General features: G+C 51.5%; 4 protein-coding genes across 4 annotated transcripts; 1 reads left to right on the top strand and 3 right to left on the bottom strand.

The window, feature by feature from the left end:
• Positions 1–1,787: 1,787 nt before the first annotated feature.
• On the bottom strand, positions 1,788–3,767 carry ASPWEDRAFT_117546 (uncharacterized protein; the record flags this gene model as incomplete). Its single annotated transcript, XM_040828746.1, has 2 exons — positions 1,788–1,916; positions 3,036–3,767. Coding segments are annotated over 2 exons (861 nt in total), but the record flags the coding sequence as incomplete, so codon positions are not given.
• Positions 3,768–7,285: 3,518 nt separating this feature from the next.
• On the bottom strand, positions 7,286–12,481 carry lah (involucrin repeat protein; the record flags this gene model as incomplete). Its single annotated transcript, XM_040837905.1, has 2 exons — positions 7,286–8,580; positions 8,623–12,481. 2 exons carry the CDS (start codon positions 12,479–12,481, stop codon positions 7,286–7,288), a joined length of 5,154 nt encoding a protein of 1,717 aa, XP_040685405.1.
• A 770-nt stretch (positions 12,482–13,251) lies between these two features.
• ASPWEDRAFT_43685 (short chain dehydrogenase/reductase family protein) lies at positions 13,252–14,831 on the bottom strand. The gene has a single exon (XM_040836079.1). It carries the CDS (start codon positions 14,458–14,460, stop codon positions 13,447–13,449), a length of 1,014 nt encoding a protein of 337 aa, XP_040685406.1. The 5' UTR covers positions 14,461–14,831; the 3' UTR covers positions 13,252–13,446.
• Positions 14,832–16,218: 1,387 nt separating this feature from the next.
• On the top strand, positions 16,219–16,733 carry ASPWEDRAFT_43686 (uncharacterized protein; the record flags this gene model as incomplete). The annotated part of the gene is made up of 1 exon (XM_040836081.1): positions 16,219–16,733. A coding segment is annotated over exon 1 (338 nt), but the record flags the coding sequence as incomplete, so codon positions are not given.
• Between the last annotated feature and the right edge of the window lie 88 nt (positions 16,734–16,821).

Genomic DNA, 16,821 nt, shown 5'->3' on the forward strand with positions numbered 1-16,821 from the left:
ACCATCTCATCAGTCCAAACCAAATCTTTTTCGTTCTCGGCGTATTGTTCCGTGTCGCGGGACTGATTTTCTTTACCGTCATCTTCAGCAGGTGCGTTTGCCGTCTCAAGCGATAGCTCCAGGGATTTCGCTTCGGTCGAGGGCATGTCCTCGGCGGATGGAGTATCCGAATTTTTTAACTGGCGCTTCTTGTCCTTCTTTGCCTTCTTCTTAGCCTTTGCCGACATGGGAGCATCGCCTTCGCCGCCTGCGTTCTCTGGCTGGGCAGTTTCTTCAGGTTCTTTAACCTCTGGGGTTTCGGGTTCGGGCGACTTTTCAGTTTCTGGCGGAGCGTCGTCATTCGTAGGAGCCGGTGCGTCTTCGTTCGCCTCTATAGTGTTCCGCTTCTTTTTCTTCTTCTTCTTTTTATCCTTCTTTGATCCCCCTTCTTGCTCGGGTTCATCTACTGGAGTCTGGGGCTCTGACTCAGCGGGAGGAGGCTGATCGGATACAGCTGCTTCATCGGTAGCAGTTGCCGCAGTCTGGTCAGAGTCTTTGGTAGGCAACAGGACGTCTGCATCCGGCTGAGATTGCTTGGCTTCCATTGCTTCCTCGGAATATCTGGCAGTATCTAGACCATCCTCTGCTCCAGGCTGAGAAATCGATATCTGCTCCATGTTGTCTTGCTGGGGGGATGGTTGGTCTTCGGTCTGGATAGATTCTGCATCTGGCGGGGTGTCTGCTGCTGTTTCGATTGATTCGGTCGATGGCTGGGTGTCTCGATGACCTTCAGACGAAGGGGTTTTCGCAGAACCTTGTTCCTCCCCGGCAGCCAGGGACACCTCTCCAGTTATATCAACAGAATCTTGGCCCTTTTTGCCTTTCTTCTTCTTGGACTTGGTCGGTTGAGGTTCTTCACCTAACGAAGACGATACATTCTCATCAGTAGGCTTTGGCTCATCTGCTTGTTGAGTGAGTTCTTGATTCTCTGATGGCTCATTCACCTCGCCAGACTCCACAGAGTGTTCCTCGACGTCAAAAGAAACTGACTTGCGCTTCTTTTTATCTTTCTTGGCCTTTTTCTTAGATGATGTTGTCTCTTCTCCCGCAGGCTCTGAAACTGGTACTTCGGCTGGTTCAGCTTCTTGGGCAGCTTCTGGGGGGGCTTCTGCAAGAGCATCTTCAGGAACAGCATTCTCTTCTTTCTCTGAAGTACTAGGAACATCTGGAAAATCTTGGGCGGATCCTGGATCCAGAGTTTGGTTGGGCACATGTTCGGTTTCTTCATTTGCAATAGCAGCCTCTTCTTGACCTAAAGATTGTGATTGACGCTTCTTCTTATCTTTCTTGGCCTTCTTCTTGGAGGTTGCTGTCTGAGGTTCTTCTTTGAGGTCCGAAGACGCTTCTTCAGCTGCAGTGGTTTCTTGCGTCGTGTCTGACGGGGCCTCTGCAGGAATAGCCTCTGCGGGAACAGCTTCTGCGAGAGGTTCTTCAGGAGTAGCATCTTCTGACTTCTCAGGAACATCAGAAGCAGCCGGCGGATCTTCAAGAGCAGGAGCAGCGTCTGAGGTTGGATCAGAAGGAGCTTTAGCATTCTCTTCATTTGCAGCAGTGGATTGCTCGTCTTCTATCACTTGTGACTGACGCTTCTTCTTTTTCTTCTTGTCTTTCTTCGATTTCGAAGCGTTTGCGGGTGTGGCGTCTTGAGCTTGTTCCTGAGGTTCAGCTTGTGTCTGATCTTGCGAGGCACTCTCTGTAGCTTCCATGTTTGCGTCGCCACCCTCTGTCTCCGGGAGATTTTCAGCAACGGTCGCGTTACCCTGAGATTGATCAGGTGTTGTTTCTAGACTCGTGGCCGCATCATCCTGGGGCTTGTCTACCGAAACTTCTTCGCCTGGCGTCGGTGTTGGCGTTTCAGCTGGAGCACTTGTGTCCTCCTGTGCTGGCTCGACATGGGCAAGTGTTGGTTCTTCGCTGGTAGCTGTGGTTTCAATGCCCGAGTTCCCAGCATCATTGGTTCCTTCAGATACATCTTTCGCTTCTATGATTATGGGTTCCTCGTTTGGAGCATTGTCGGCACCCGTAGTGGCATCTTTATGTTCCTCAGTAATCGAGTTTGCCTCTGGAGCTTTTGACTCTTCATTTCCGGCAGGAGGCTCGGTGGCTGTGGATGTATCACTATTTGATTGTTCTTGTTCGGGGAGTGCATCCACTCTTTCCGGCTCATCGACGCCAGTAGTCTCCAGTGTCTCAGACTCAGGAAGAGCAGAAGTTTTCTCGGTATGGTCTGGGGCGGCTTCTGGAAGAACATCACCTTGGCCATGCCCTGGCGTGGGCTCTGCGGTAGGACCAGAAGCTAGTACCTCGTCCTGGGCTTCAGATTGGCGCTTCTTTTTCTTGTCTTTCTTTGCCTTCTTCTTCTGAGCTGGGGTCATGGGGGCGTCTGCTTCTGCCATTTCTCGAGTATCGGGGGTTTCGGTGTCAATCTCCTGAGGCATCTCTTTTTCGACTATTTCCTCCTTGCCTGGTTCCTGGCCAATGCTGGTTGATGGTTCTTCAACAGCGACGGGAATGTCTGCGTTTGCATCCGCCAGGTCTGTGCTGGGTGGCGCTTCAGTACCTGCATCATCAATGGTGGAGACGCTTTGTTTCTTTTTCTTGTTCTTCTTGCTCTTCTTCCCTGTCGGTGTAGTGCCAGGTTCCGTCTCCGTTTCAGGTTCAACATTGGCCTCCGGCACATGTGGTGATTCATCATTGGTCTCTGATTTCTCCACAGGCAGATTGGACTCGTTTTCGATTCGTCCAAGGGCTGGTTCACCATTTTTGTCGGTCGTAGTCTCCTCATTGATTTGTGTTTCTGGTGGTACCTGTTCGTCGTTGGTGGGGACCTCACCGCTTGTTTCGCGCAGTTCTGTCCCCGCATTGTCCGCAGCGTCTCCTACACCCGAGGGTGCATCGGCCACAGGTGACTCGGCTGTGTGGTTGACAACAGATTCCGGCGTCGCTTCATTATTTGGCTCTGTTTCTTGAAAAATTTGCTCGGTCTGCTGGTTTACATCATCAGGCTGCTTTGTTTCAGGCTCTTCGGTGCCAGGGTGAGCAGGTTCCGTCTCGGGAGTATCTTCATTTAGAGAAGCCTGAGGTGTTTCGGCCGGCTCTTGCTCTACTGCTGTCGCTGCCCCACTCTTGCGTTTGTTCTTCTTTTTGTTCTTCTTGCTGCTTTTGCTAGTCGAAGAGGGCTCAGGCTCGACATCATCGGCTGGAGTCTCTGGGTCTTGAGAGGCGGATTCAGTCGGAGCAGTGTTGTCTGGAGTTTCCAAAGTTTCTGCAGTGACAATCTCAGTTTCGGCGGGAAGTGCTCTCACTTGCCCATCCTCATCTACTGGCTCCTTGGGCTTTTCAGTTACACTCTCAGGATTAGAGTCATCAACTGAGAGAGGCTCGGCGATGTCTTTCTCAGTGGAACAGTTGTCAACCGCTGGTGTATCTGCTGCGGGCGTCATCTCACTGGTTTCAACGGCCACGGGGCCTTCTGATGCAATGGGCTCAGAAGTCGCCGCATCGAGATCATCGGGGCTTTTGTTGTTGTCAGTCGTCTCCGGTGCCTCCTGATCCGTGGCTGTCGGCTCTGCAGCTGGGTATTGTATTTCACCATCGGGCTCTGGCAGTTCTTTCTTTTCTACTTCACCCTCTGCCAAAGTTTGAGAGGATCCTTCGGGCGATAAAGCAGTAGACTCCCCTGTAGCCTCAGCATTTTCAGTAGGAACCTGCACGGGGTCTTCGTTCATAGTGACTACATCTTCGGTGGACTCTGGGACTTCGGTTGTAGATTGAAGTGTTTCCGACTCGAGTTTTGGAGGTCGCTCATCGGGCTGTGCTTCCGCAACTGTAGGCTCCGTAGACGGCTGAGCAGCATCGGCACCACTTGGTTCATCGGGCTGTTCCTCAGCGGCGGCCCCCTTGCTCTTCTTCTTCTTTTTCTTGTCCTTTTTGGATTTCTTCGAAGACGCCGTGACAACAGGTGTCTCTTCAGCATCGGCAGCCGGCGCAATCTCGGGCTGTAGTTCTTTGCTCCCCTCGACTGTTTCTGGGGCATTTTCTGTGACAGGCGTGGCTGTTGTAGGGTCTTGCTCAGAAGCATCCTTCTCATGTACAGGCACCTGCTCAGTCACATGGTCTGTTTCAGCTGCTTGGTTCTCGTCGCGAGGAAGTTCTTGTTCAACGGCGGGGGTTTGATCCACAGAGGACTCCTTTTGAGGCACTATCCCGGTTTCAACTGCATTCTCTTGATCATTCACCGCTTCCCTATCAGGAGCGGGGGTTTCCTCGAGGACAGACTCTGGGTTGGTAACATGTTCTTTTTCAGGCACAGTTTCTTCAGTAGTGGGAAGTCCCTCGGGGACAGTCTCCTTATCAACCAAGGAAAGGGGATCCAGATCGGCCAGAGGTTCTTGCTCAGGCACGGGTTCTTCACCAGCGGCAGGAGATTCCTCGGCAGCAGGCTCTTGCTCGTTGACAGGTGGCTGTTCTAACAAGGGTTCTTGTTCAAGGACGGGCTCTGATTCAGTGACGGGGTTTGGCTCAAGCGCAGGTTCTTGATCAACCCTCGTAGTTTCCTCAGTGATGGGATTTTGCTCGACCACGGGCTGGGGTTCAAGGACGCGCTCTGACTCAGTCACGGATACTTGTTCAGGCACGGGTTCTTTGTCGACCACCGGGGTTCCTTCAGAGATAGGCTCTTGGTCGATGGCAGGTGTTTCCTCGACCGGGTGTTCTTGTTCAGGCGCAGCTTCTTTGTTATCCGTGGGGATTTCCTCGAAGGCGGGTATTTGGCCTACCACAGGCTGGGACTCAATCGCAGGCTCCGCTTCAGCAATGGGCTCTGGTTCAATCGCAGCTTCTTGGTCTGGCACTATTTCTTTATCGGTTGTCAGAGTTTCCTCGGGAACAGGTGTTTGGTCAACCGCGGCCTCTGCATCAGCAATGGGCTCCGCTTCAAGCATATGCACAGGCTCTTGTTCAACCACAGGCTCTTGCTCAGGCACTGGTTCTCTACCCGCCATGGTTGTTTCCTCGGGAATAGGTGTTTGGTCAACTGCAACCTCCGCTTCAGCAATAGGCTCGGATCCGGGAATAAGAACAGGCTCTTGCGCCAATTCAGATTCTTTGTCACTTCTGGGAGTTTCCTCAGGGATAGTCGCTTGCTCAGCGGCGGGCTCTGACTTGGCGATAGGATCCGATTCAACGGCAGCCTCTTGCTCAGGGATTACTTCTTTGTCGGTTGTCAGAGTTTCTTCGGGGACAGGGATTTGGTCGACAGTAGCCACTGCTGCAGGAGCGAGGTCTGATTCAGGCACACTTTCTTTGTTAAGAACGGGCGTATCCTCGGGCACGGCCTGTTGTGCTTCCTGGCTATCTCCAGGCACAGACGGGGCAGATGTCGTTTCCTCAGGTGCGGGAGTCTCGGCGCTAGTCATATCCACGCTCTGGCCCTTCTTTTTCTTTTTCTTATCCTTCTTCTTTTTCGAGGACGACACGGGCGCAGGGGGTTCGGTCGCTGCATCTTCGGGCTGTGTTTCCGCCAGTTCATCAAGACCCTTGTTAGCAGCTTCAGATGCCGGCTCTGTAGGTTCCCCAGCGACTTGAGGATCGGGGGCATCAGTTGTCTGTATTTCGCGGTCCTGAGGAACCACCTCTTCGACTGCAGGCGTAGTTGAGCTTTCCAGGTCTTTGTTTTCCAACTCTGCTGGGACCGCTGCGACAACATTATCAAGAAAATTAGCAGAGCTAGCGGGCTTTGGGTCCGTGGCGGGAGAAACGGCTCTATCAGTCTCAAAGGGTGTTGTCGACACTGGAACTTCGACGTCTGGGAGGGTAGGAACAGCTTTATCCTTTGGTACAGCTGGGATCTCGGTGGTTGGAAGCATCGCTTTTTCGGAGTCAACAGCTTTCTCTATAGATTCTAGAGGAGCGGTCTGGTCGGATATCATAGAGTTAACTTCGTGAACTCCCTTCTGTTGACCTTCGTCGTTAGCAACTGCATGAACAGCTGCACCAACCACTCCTGCCAACCCAACTCCCTTCATCAGGTTTGAAGGAACTGACTTATCCTGACTTGGGATTGTCATGTCACTCTCCGGGCCGTGCGCCTGCTTTTCCTGGGGCTTAGAAGGTCGAGACTCGGGGAGTGCAGGGAGGCTCAGTAAATCACGCTGCAATTCATCACTCTCGAGGTTTGCCTCTCTAACTCCAACAGCTGAACCCTCAGCCGAAGGAAGCATTGTCGGGGAAGGAGGCAATTCGACGAAGCTACTCGGGTCCTGCAGAAGTTCAGATGGCGAATGGAACTCATACTTAGGCTTTGGCTTCTTAGTTGAATGAGGCTCCTCGAAGGTTGGTTCAGTAAGGACTTCACGCTGAGAAGAAAAGACATCATGCTCGGCATCATTGCAGAGAGCTCTGCTAGTGGTGATTTCAGGCACAGTCAGGGCCTGTCTATCACGGGTATCTTCGTTGGAATCCATAGCACCCGGGTTTTTCTCGTCTGCGAGGGCAGCAAGATCCCCCACGGACGGGTTTCTTGATGATGTTTTGCTCGACGGCAAAGACGGCAAAGGCTCATCAGGCTGAGCTTCCATCTTTGCAATGCCATGCCGTTCGACAAGCCACAGGGGGCGGATTTCTCGTGAGTTTCGGAATTCCCAGGAGTTTGGCCGGCGCGAACGTGTTTGGGTGGGAGAGCCAGAAGACGTGCTAGCAGGAGGAGAGCCGACCGACGGTGAACGACTAACCTTGGGCGAGATTGGGGGTCGACGGAAATGTAGGGGAACAGCAGTTGGAGATTCCCGAATCATGGATGATCGGCGTGATCTTTGACCTTGGCGATCAGTATCATGCTTTCCGGTTAACTCGGGTGACGATGGTCTACTCTGAGATTTGGGGCCAAGGTCAATGGTCTTCTGTGTTGGTGGAGGAGACGCTGAGCGACTCCTGGGTCGGTTTTCCAATAATTTCAAACCTAGCCCTGCAACTGCTGCGCCCGCGAAAAGAGCGCGGCGCCCCGAAGCACCACCTTTATCATTATCGTTATTAATGCCGTCTGGCCTGACTGGCATTTCGGGGCCTTGATCTAAAAAAGGCTGTCTCCTGTCACTATTCGCTGCGATTTCACGATCCTGCACGTGAAAGCAACAAGGAAAGAAGATTTTAGTATATGTGTCTTATATCTCTTGCTTTCAGGGCTTAAAGATAGACATGTATGTCCAAGAATAGCAGATGTACAATCAAACACGACTAACAAGGAAAACTATACCTTCTCATCAAACTCCATTGATCCCCCTCGACTGGAGTCATCAATGTCACTACCACCCTTTGAGCGCTTCTTTCGTCTCTTCTTGTCCTTTGACCTCTCCGCTCCGGTTCTTGTCGGAGAATTGGTCTCGCCACTGACAGGGGCTGAAACCACAGAGCGAGTGTTACCGATATGCTTGGGGTCCTTCGATGTTGCCTGAGTCTCGAAGCCACCGGGCATGGAGAATACATCCTCAAGAGGGGACTCGGGGGGAATGGCAACTTCAGGAGCATCTGTAAACTGTTCATCTTCTTTGGGAGCTTTGCTGCTGCTGAGCTCCTCAATGACGCCTTGGGCAATTGACGGCCTATATGGTGCATAAGGTTGAACTTGCCCAAGATCTCTGGAAGCAGATTCCGGATCTGAACGGTATGGGTGTTGTTGAACGAGATGTTTGGGTGCATATACAAGCTCCCTCGACTTGTCGTTGGCGCTCGGATCTTCTCCCTCACGGTCTACAATCACGTATTCTTTGCCTTTTCCTTCGTCATCGGTTGTCTGAACTTCACCTTCTTCGACGAACCCGTGAGGCACATCATGCAAAGGGGTCTCAGGCCATGGTGACCTAAAGGCTACCTGTGGCTGAGCTTGAGGTGGCGATGATTCGGTATGATAGGTTGGATTATCTGTCACAATCGAAGGATCAAAACCTGCAGCGGCCGTTGCTGCAGCGACAACAGCTGCGAATTCGATGTTTTTTCCATAAGCCTCAGCAGGTTCTTCCGATACGGTCTTGGAAGACGAGTATTCTGGAACATGGCGCACTAATTGTCTAGCATCTGGCTCTCCGGAGACTTCATTATCAATCGATTCGTGCTCAGAAGGAACCTCGTACTCGTGCGTTACGGGCTTTCCCCAAGATACTTTAGACTCGGTGGGCTTCGCGATATCTTCCTCGTGCGTTACCGAGGGCACAACAGGGGAGGGGCCGCCCCTCACAGAACCACTCAGACTTTGAGGAGGAGTAGGTTCAATGAGATTCAGTCGAGGTACAGGCCACGGTAAATTCAGAGGCTGATTGGATGGCCGGGCCATATCCCGACCATAAGTCTCACTAGCAGGCTCTGCCTCCACGATTTGAGGAGTTGGGGTAGTCTCGCGAGAGCGAGATTGAGAATCTGGGCTGGAACGTATCTGTTCAGGGGCAAAGAACTGCGCATAATCATCATACACTGGCTTGTTGCGTGAGACACCACGGAAAGCTGAACTTTTCACGTGCTCTGCTGGCTCATCTACTGGCACTGGTGGGACTTCAGGGATGACCTCTCGAGGAGCTTCGGGGATAGCCTGGCTAGAGATATCAGATCCTCTCTCAGAGCCGCGCTCAGAGCCGCGCTCAGAACCATGCCCAGAGCCACGGCGGCGCTCTGCACGGCGTTTCTCTCGGCGTTCCTCATGGCGCCTCTGACTAGCTTCGGAAGATGTATCATTCGAAGCTCTTCCTGAAAACATACTAGCTGCAACTGCAGCTCCTGCTACGCCCGCGGCAGCAGGACCAACCCATGATGGAGAGTCACCATCTCTTGGCGAGTCTTTCTGACGGGATTCACGTTCCGGTGACCGTCTGCGCGAGGTAGAAGGGCGCGAGCAGAAGTCGTCATAATCATCGTTTCTTCGTCGCTTCTCATAGTCCTGTTCTCGACGACGCTTTTCACGACGTTCAGCTTCCTCGAGCTCCTCCTGTTCTTTGTCTATAAGTTGCAAACCAACTCCATATTCAGCGTCTCGCTTGTTTCTTCGAGCACGGTCGGTTCGTCGCTCTTTGTCTGCTTGCTCTTCGGTGAGGTCAAATGAAACACTAGCTTGGTCTTTGTCTTTTCCAGAAGACCGACGCTTAAGACTGGATACTGTTGTGCCAGCGAAGGGGTCCGTAATCACTGAAGAGCCGGTCCGCCGATGGGGACGATTCGCATTGGAAGTCACATCGCTGCGATCGAAATACGAAGGAGCGTCCTGGTTCCAATATCCCTGTCCATCAGCTCGACCAGAAGATTGACGAAACGCTGCGGCAGGAGGGCCAGTCGGGGCGACAAATGCAGGAATTGTTTCTCCCTCGCTTGAGTATACCGCCTGGGAGACTGGCATCACAGGTTGGGGCTGCTGGAGAGGAATTGAGGAACGCACAAAGGCGGGTTGGCCAGATGGATCAGAAATAGGCATGGGGTGAACATGTCGAAGATCGCCTGCATTATTTGCATCGCCCTGGTTGGAATCTCTGGCATAAGCAAAGGCAGCCGTTCCGAGAGCACCCGCCGCAAATGCAGCACCAGGGTGGATGTGACTTGCTGTCGGACTAGATTGCTTCTTCTTGTTCTTCTTTTTATCCCTCTTACTGCCCCATCTCCAACTCCATTTGGACGTGCCCGAATCCGACGAGTCCTCGTGGCCATATAGTGCACTGCCACCGAAGTCCAGGCCAGAGATGACACTAGATGATGACTGGTCTTCCGAATCCAAGTCCTCCCAGTCGTCATCGTTGGTGGCGGATGAGGCATAGTCTGACCGCCGCGAGTCTTTGCCGGCAAGAATCTCGCCTCGTCTGCGTCTGTTTCCAGGGGAAGCACTATCGGCTAGTGATGTTGCTGTTGCGCTCAAATCGCGCAGCTTAGCATCCACATCTTCGTCCTTCTTCTGGCCCTTTTTCTTCGACTTGCCGGGTTTCTTCGCAAAGCCAGTTCCGAAGGCCAGATCAGCATCCAGTGATGAAGATGAAGAATTGTTAAACGAGAAGATGCTGCTACTCCTTTTATGGCGTCTTTTCTTTCGGTTCTCGGAAGACGCCGTAAAGAAATAGCCCAGGCCACCAGCAATGGATTTCCGTGATGGTTTAGATGAGATATCGAGAAATGATGAAGAATCGGACGATGACTTCCTGCCTCTGGTACGCCTGGGGGACTGGCTGCGACCTCGATTACGAGGCTTCGACTCCCCTAATGTTGAGTCCACCGCAGACTCCAAAGCCGCATCTCTCAAAGTGGTGCGTTCAGTCCTGGACGAAGACCTTGATCGCGAACGGGATCGTGACGATAAGCGAGATCCATCATACTTCGAGCCGCGGCGGGAACGGCCAGGTGACCGGCTCCGCTGAGAACGCCGATAGCGGGAGGCCTGGCTCTTTCGGTCCGAACCACTTTCATCATCGTGCGAGGAATTTCCTGCGCTGTTTGGCCGACTTGATCGTACATTATAACTATCTTCGAAATCTTTGCCGCCAAATAGCGATTTAGCAGCGAATCCGGTAAGCAATCCAGGCAACCAGGAGCTCTTTGACGACTTCTTGCGCTGTCGGCCCTCATCTTCCGAGGAGGACGGATAGCGAAGCGACTTGTCAATTCTGGAGCCATTCTGGTAACGATCAGGAGAGCGACGGCGGCGAGGTTGATAATTATGTTTTCGGGGCGCATTCAGGGAACTTGTACCAGGCTCGAAACAGTACTTGCAGACCCCAATGGATTCTGTGTAGTCCTCGAACATACCCACGCCATCAGGATCCTTCCAAAAATCAACAAACTTATCCAGCGGTCCACGTTGAGGCTGTTGAAATGCCAAGCCCCCGGACTGGAAAGGTGATCCATGATACGCCGGATGATGGTGATAGGGATGCATTGGAGCACCATAGGGAGGTGCTCCTCCAACACCGGGTGCATACCAAGCAGGATTTGCATAAGGGGGGTACATCGACGGGCCTCCGGGGCTCACACCGTTAAGGGGCATTTCCGTGTAATTCTGATTCGGATATTGAGGTAGGTATTCGCCATTCGAGGAAGGATGGTGTTGGTGGCCCATCATATACCCCGCTGCTGCTCCAGCTACTGCGCCACCCGCGGCGGCTTCAATATTATGAGAATTGTGGGAAGGTTTGTCGGGGCTCTGAACTTCAGACTCAATATATGCAGGACTTGTCGGATCCATTGGTACAAAAGGAGAGGTTGGGTCATTATGGGCCACGAGGCTACTCTGCACGCCATATGCACCGCCGGCGGAGATCCCAGCTGGTATGGGTTTGACGGGCTTGGATGGTTTAGACGGTTTGGACGGCTTAGAGGGCTTGGAGGGCTTGGAAGGCTTAGACGGTTTCGAAGGCTTGGTTGATATGACAGACGGGGGATTCTCAGGTTCTTGGTGTGGTGCTGGTGGTACTGTTTCTGCTGTTTCTGCTGGAGTCTCCACGGCTGGAGTTTCCACTTCGTCACCGTAATACGCAGCCGCCGCACCAACCTGTCCCATGCTGCTAGGCTCCGGCGGAGGGTTCGCACTTGGGGAGGCAGTCATCAAATGCGCTTGGTTATTAGGGATGATGGCTGGTGGCTTGGGACGAATGCCTGGTTGGTGCTGAACCGACTGCCCTTGATCGCCATAATAATCGGCCGCTTCGCCCGCTGGATTGAGCTGATATGGGCTAGATGGGTATGAAGGAAACTGGCCGGGGAATTGATGCGGCACATGGGGATCGTAGCCTCCAGGCGAATGGGCCACGCCAGGCGTTAGAGGGCTCGTCATCGTGGTCTGATATTGGTTCGGAAACTGGGAGAAGCCAGGCGAGGCGATGTCAGCGGCGAACTGACCAGCAACTCCAGTTGTCGGGATATTGGTAGTTAACGGCGGCAGGTACGGATCGCCTGGGTGGTAGCGCTGGCGGTCCATGCGAGGCTCGATATCATCGTCGCGATCCAAGTTTTCCTTCTTATCTATCCTCCTCAGGTCGCGCTCGTCTGGATTGGGCGATCGGTTCCGGTCGCGCCTGCGCGCAGTGTATCCATCACGATCATCAACGTCTCGATAGCGGTCGTAGCGGTCGCCATCATCTAAATCTCTAGTTATCGGTGTCAACGGTGTCAATGGTTCGACAACACTCCGGTCGGGTTCGTCTGCGAAACTTGGCTCGGCCGTCACGTAGCTCGATGCGACCGATTCGCCCGCGTTACTGGAAGCGTAGCGTCTGCGACTCTTGCTGTTGGTCGATGAGGCGTAGGCGGACAGATCGCCCAAGCCGCGATCACGGTCGTCACCCCGCGAGGACTTGGACTTGGAAGACTTGGAAGAGGAAGAATCTGTACGGCGACGTCGACCACTGCTGCCACTGCTACTGCTCTTGCTGGAAGTGCTGCGAGAGTCGGAGGAACGGCCCCCGCTTATGAGGGCCTTCAACATGACGTGGGCAGAGGTGGGATCAGAAAGATGCCCGAGCGAGACGGAGAAACATGTGGAAAAATCTTGTCGAGAATGTTCACAGATCTGGAAAATGTGGGCGTCAAAAAAAGAAAAAGCGGGGGGATATCTCAACAAAGAAAATTAAATCGTAGATGTCGTCGATATCATATAATCATTAAGAAAAGGAATGATAATAATCACAATAACCGCAGTAAAGAGCGTCGAAGCGGAGTTGTTTTTGCGCTGGGGAAAAGGTAAACAAGAAAGCGGCTATGAACCGTGGTTCTTTTGCGGAGCCCGCGAAACACAGAACAACAGCTCGGTTGCTCCAGACAATCTGGGCGCTAAAGTTAGCGCGTGAGGGAACTTACAGAGCCGATCGGGGGCTGTTTCATCAGATGTCGTGAATATGAGAGGTAATAAAAATCAAGCTCGATGGAGATGCAGGTGGGGGAAAATATGCAGGTCACAAGGACGATAAAGTCCGAGCTGGGAGTGAGTTGTTGGTTGATTATCCCAGGATGGGCGAGAGAGAGAAAAGAAGAGGCGAAGGAAGAGCGAAAAAGACAAAGTCGGTGTGAGGCTGGGAGATGCACGTGCCAAGAGCCGAGACTCGAGAAACAAATAAGAGGCTGGTTGCGAGTGCTATCTGCTGCTGCTGCTAGGCAGGAGAGGAACTAGGTAGAGTACATATTAAGAACAGTTCTGTTTGGCGATGAATTGTCGGGTGGAATTAGTACCATCATCAGCTGTCGTGGTCAACGCCACTTGATCCTGGTCGATGCTCTGGATTCGATTGGCCTCAGCACAAGAGGGATGGATATAGCATCATCGATTCGCTACCCAATTAAATACATACAGACAAGCACTCCAACCATGACACTTCAATCCTAATCCTAATGTCCGGCTAACCAGCAGCCTTTCTTGCCTATCCTTTGTTTCATCTAATCTGCCATGTACACGATCTAAAAAACAGCCCGCACCCTTCTCTCCAATCGCTTGCGAATCGCGCACTGAAACCACAACGGTGACGCCCTCATACACCTGGCGATCCATCCCGCAGATCCAGGCAAGTTGACATGTCCACTCTGGCCAGTCAGCACTTGTTCAACCATCTGGTCGGCCACCGTCTCTGGGTGCAACAGCGGCCCGATCCAGCTATCTTCCGGCGTCAGGTCCTTGATAAGAGTCGTTTGGGCGAATCCCGGTGTGACAAGCACAGTCCGGACTCGAGGAGCTTTATACCGCGTCGCCAATTCCACCGATATCCCCTCGTGGAATGCAATCGACGCCGCTTTGGTAGCCGAGTAATCCACCATGTTCGGGGTGGTGGTGTAACCCGCGTGCGAGGCAACCGTCACCACCATCCCGTGGTTGTTCGCGATCATAGACGGTAGGAATTCGCGGGAAAGCCAGTAGTGCGACATGGTGTTGACCTCGAAGATGAGCCTTGTCTGGGCCTCGGTGGAGTTGAGAAGGGTTCTCCCGCTCATAACACCAGCGTTATTAATGAGAATCGTCGGCTCACCCAGCGTCGCGCGGATGTCCTTTGCAGCAGCGGCGATGGCAGAAGGTGATGTGATATCGCACTGATGGAAATGCACACTCTGAGGGAGCTGCTCCGTAGGCGGCTGGATATCCAGGATAGCAACCTTGATCCCACGCGCACCAAAACGGTCCGCGATCTGCTTTCCAATCCCATTGCTTCCACCCGTCAACACAATCACCTCCCGGGACCAGTCGTACTTGTCCGAGACGCCATTGTTGACGGCACGACGGCTGAGCCATGCATTGAGGCGGCGGCCTACAGCGAGAGGGAGGAGGACCTTGAGTGCCCCTAGAAGTTGTGGATATTGCTGGACGATCTCACTGCCTGCTGTTGTGTATTGTGCACACAGGAAGAGAGGTACGATTTTCCACGGATCGAAGATTGTGGACTGTAAGAATTTGCCAAACACATCGGCAGTGAAGCCTGTCATCTGTTATCATGCAGTTCTTATGCGGGGCTCAGAGACCAAGACAGCGTACCCTCTCGGGAGAACCACTTTGTAACTCCCATTTCTTCGCACCTGGGTATAGATGACTTGGTAAAAGACTCGAAGCAGATAAAAGGGACTTGGCACGTTATATATAGCGCTTTCTCACAGGATTTTGCTGACGTACTCGTGCTTTGTCGGAACAAAGAAAGCTGCGGCGATGCCAAGGGCAAAACAGCACGAGGACGAGCACGCGGACTTGACGTCCTTTATGCACTTCTGGATGGCAGTCAATGACAGTCGACTTGGTTGAAGAGGGTAATCCCAACAGAGATCTCTGGGCCAATTGAGTCGGTATCATCAAAAGCAAATCGTGGCTGTATCGGTGGTATTGTAGAGTATAACAAATATCACACGTATTTCTTTTCAACTCTATCTCCATGCATACTGAATATGGGATTTACTGCACGTGAAGGTTTATTCCGGTCACTTCATACATACAATGACTCGACCTGCCGTCCATCAAACCTTTTCTAACATCTTATAACAACCCTCCAACACCCCCATAACCAAATCCACACAGAAAATACCTCCTATTTCAATCACAATCAAGCAACATCTACAGGGTAAAAATACACACTACAGACCATATCAAGCCCATCACAATCCACGTCGTACAAAACTAGTCCAGACCCGCCCAACAGATAATTACAGCCAGCTAAGCCGAGCTGAACATTCAACTCACCGGTTCTACTGAGCCTTCGTTCAAAAATAGCCCATCTAGGACTATCATCTCAATGTCCCGTGTAAAATATGTACAGGTTGGTGTGGATCTGGCTTATTGAAGTTAAAAAGACTTGGTAATGTATATACGAGGGTATGTACTGTATGTAGAAGATCATCAACTCCACACCATACATCCGGTTGTGGACAGATCACGAGATAAAACTAAGAAGAAATTTATTTTATTTTTTTCATTTGAAAATATTTTTGGCTTTTGTGTGTGTTATCGTCAAGGAAGATTGTTGGCAATTGCGATACAATCTCTGTACGGCCTACTATGAGTATCCCAACTACATCCCAACGAGTTACCTACGCCCAGCCATAACACGATAATAAATCAATCAAATAGGAAACGCATAATACCACTCAGCCCCTTTATACTAAAATTCATCAGTCAGTCCAAGCAGAATAACAATAGCTCATCACTGATGGTATCGTGATAGGCTACCTGACACTTCCTGCACAAGACCTTAAACTATCACCCTAGTGGGATACTAATATAACTGTACTGTGGCTATGCTATGCCCTCTATGATCGATCTATCTCCATCCAGATGCATTCCAGCTGTCTATCTCATCGCTAAATATCCAGCTAATATATAACTGTTGGCGTGAGTTGAATTGAGTGACATCATGTCCGACGCCTTGAGTTGAATCTTTCTTACTACGTTCGGCAATTGGCACGGAGATAACCTGTGTGATCTTCAAGATGATCTTCGACACAATGCCATTGAGCTTTGCTTTTCTGTCCATGGTTGCTTTTTACAGCTTAGATCTGTTGAAAATGGTTGTGCAGGGTACGTGGCTGACGATCATCCGGTAGTTACTAGTTCATTTCGGTTGACCGATCTCTCAGCTTCAAGGTGGGCGGCAAGGTGGACTACGAACTATCTAGCAATATCATGCTGTCTCATTCAATACGCAGTTTCATTGGATCAGTATACGCCAGCAAGGGAACCAGATACAAGCAGTTGGTTAACCTAAAAGAACGAAGTGATACCACCACTCAATACATGCGCTGCCGATACGCTGTAGCATGATGCGCCTGACGGCCGTCCAGAAGAAACTCCCCAAGAATGTGTGTACATGGGAGAACCATCATCCCTGATCCGCTGAAAATGCAACCAACGATCCCTCCCATGCCGAATCCCCGCCTGTCAATCGTGGCAGATGGTAAGTCGCGAAACTCCAGTATGACTCCAAAATATCAAGAAACGGATAGGATACCCAGAAAAGAAACATTTGCAGAACATGGAAATAATAAAGAAAATAAAAAAAAAAACCGCCCCCTTCCATTTGTGCAGACAATCGTTCCAGAATATGCATGGAATCCGATGCAGACAGAAATCGAACAAAAAACGCTGAATACTGCGAACGTCGCAGAGAAAATACAGAGAGCCACCATGCAAGTTGAGTTTATATATATGAAAAGCCATGCCAGCAGTGACCCTGCTGCGTGGCATGCGATGGAGTCCAAAAAAAAAAAAAAAAAAAAAAAAACGAAAATAAAGACGGTCAAAAGAAGCGGTTTATATCACTCTAGGGAAAGAAAAGGGAAAATGTGGAAGAGAAGGGCAGAGAT

This window comes from Aspergillus wentii, assembly GCF_001890725.1.
Source record: "Aspergillus wentii DTO 134E9 unplaced genomic scaffold ASPWEscaffold_7, whole genome shotgun sequence".
In the NCBI taxonomy this organism is placed as follows: Eukaryota; Fungi; Ascomycota; class Eurotiomycetes; order Eurotiales; family Aspergillaceae; genus Aspergillus; species Aspergillus wentii.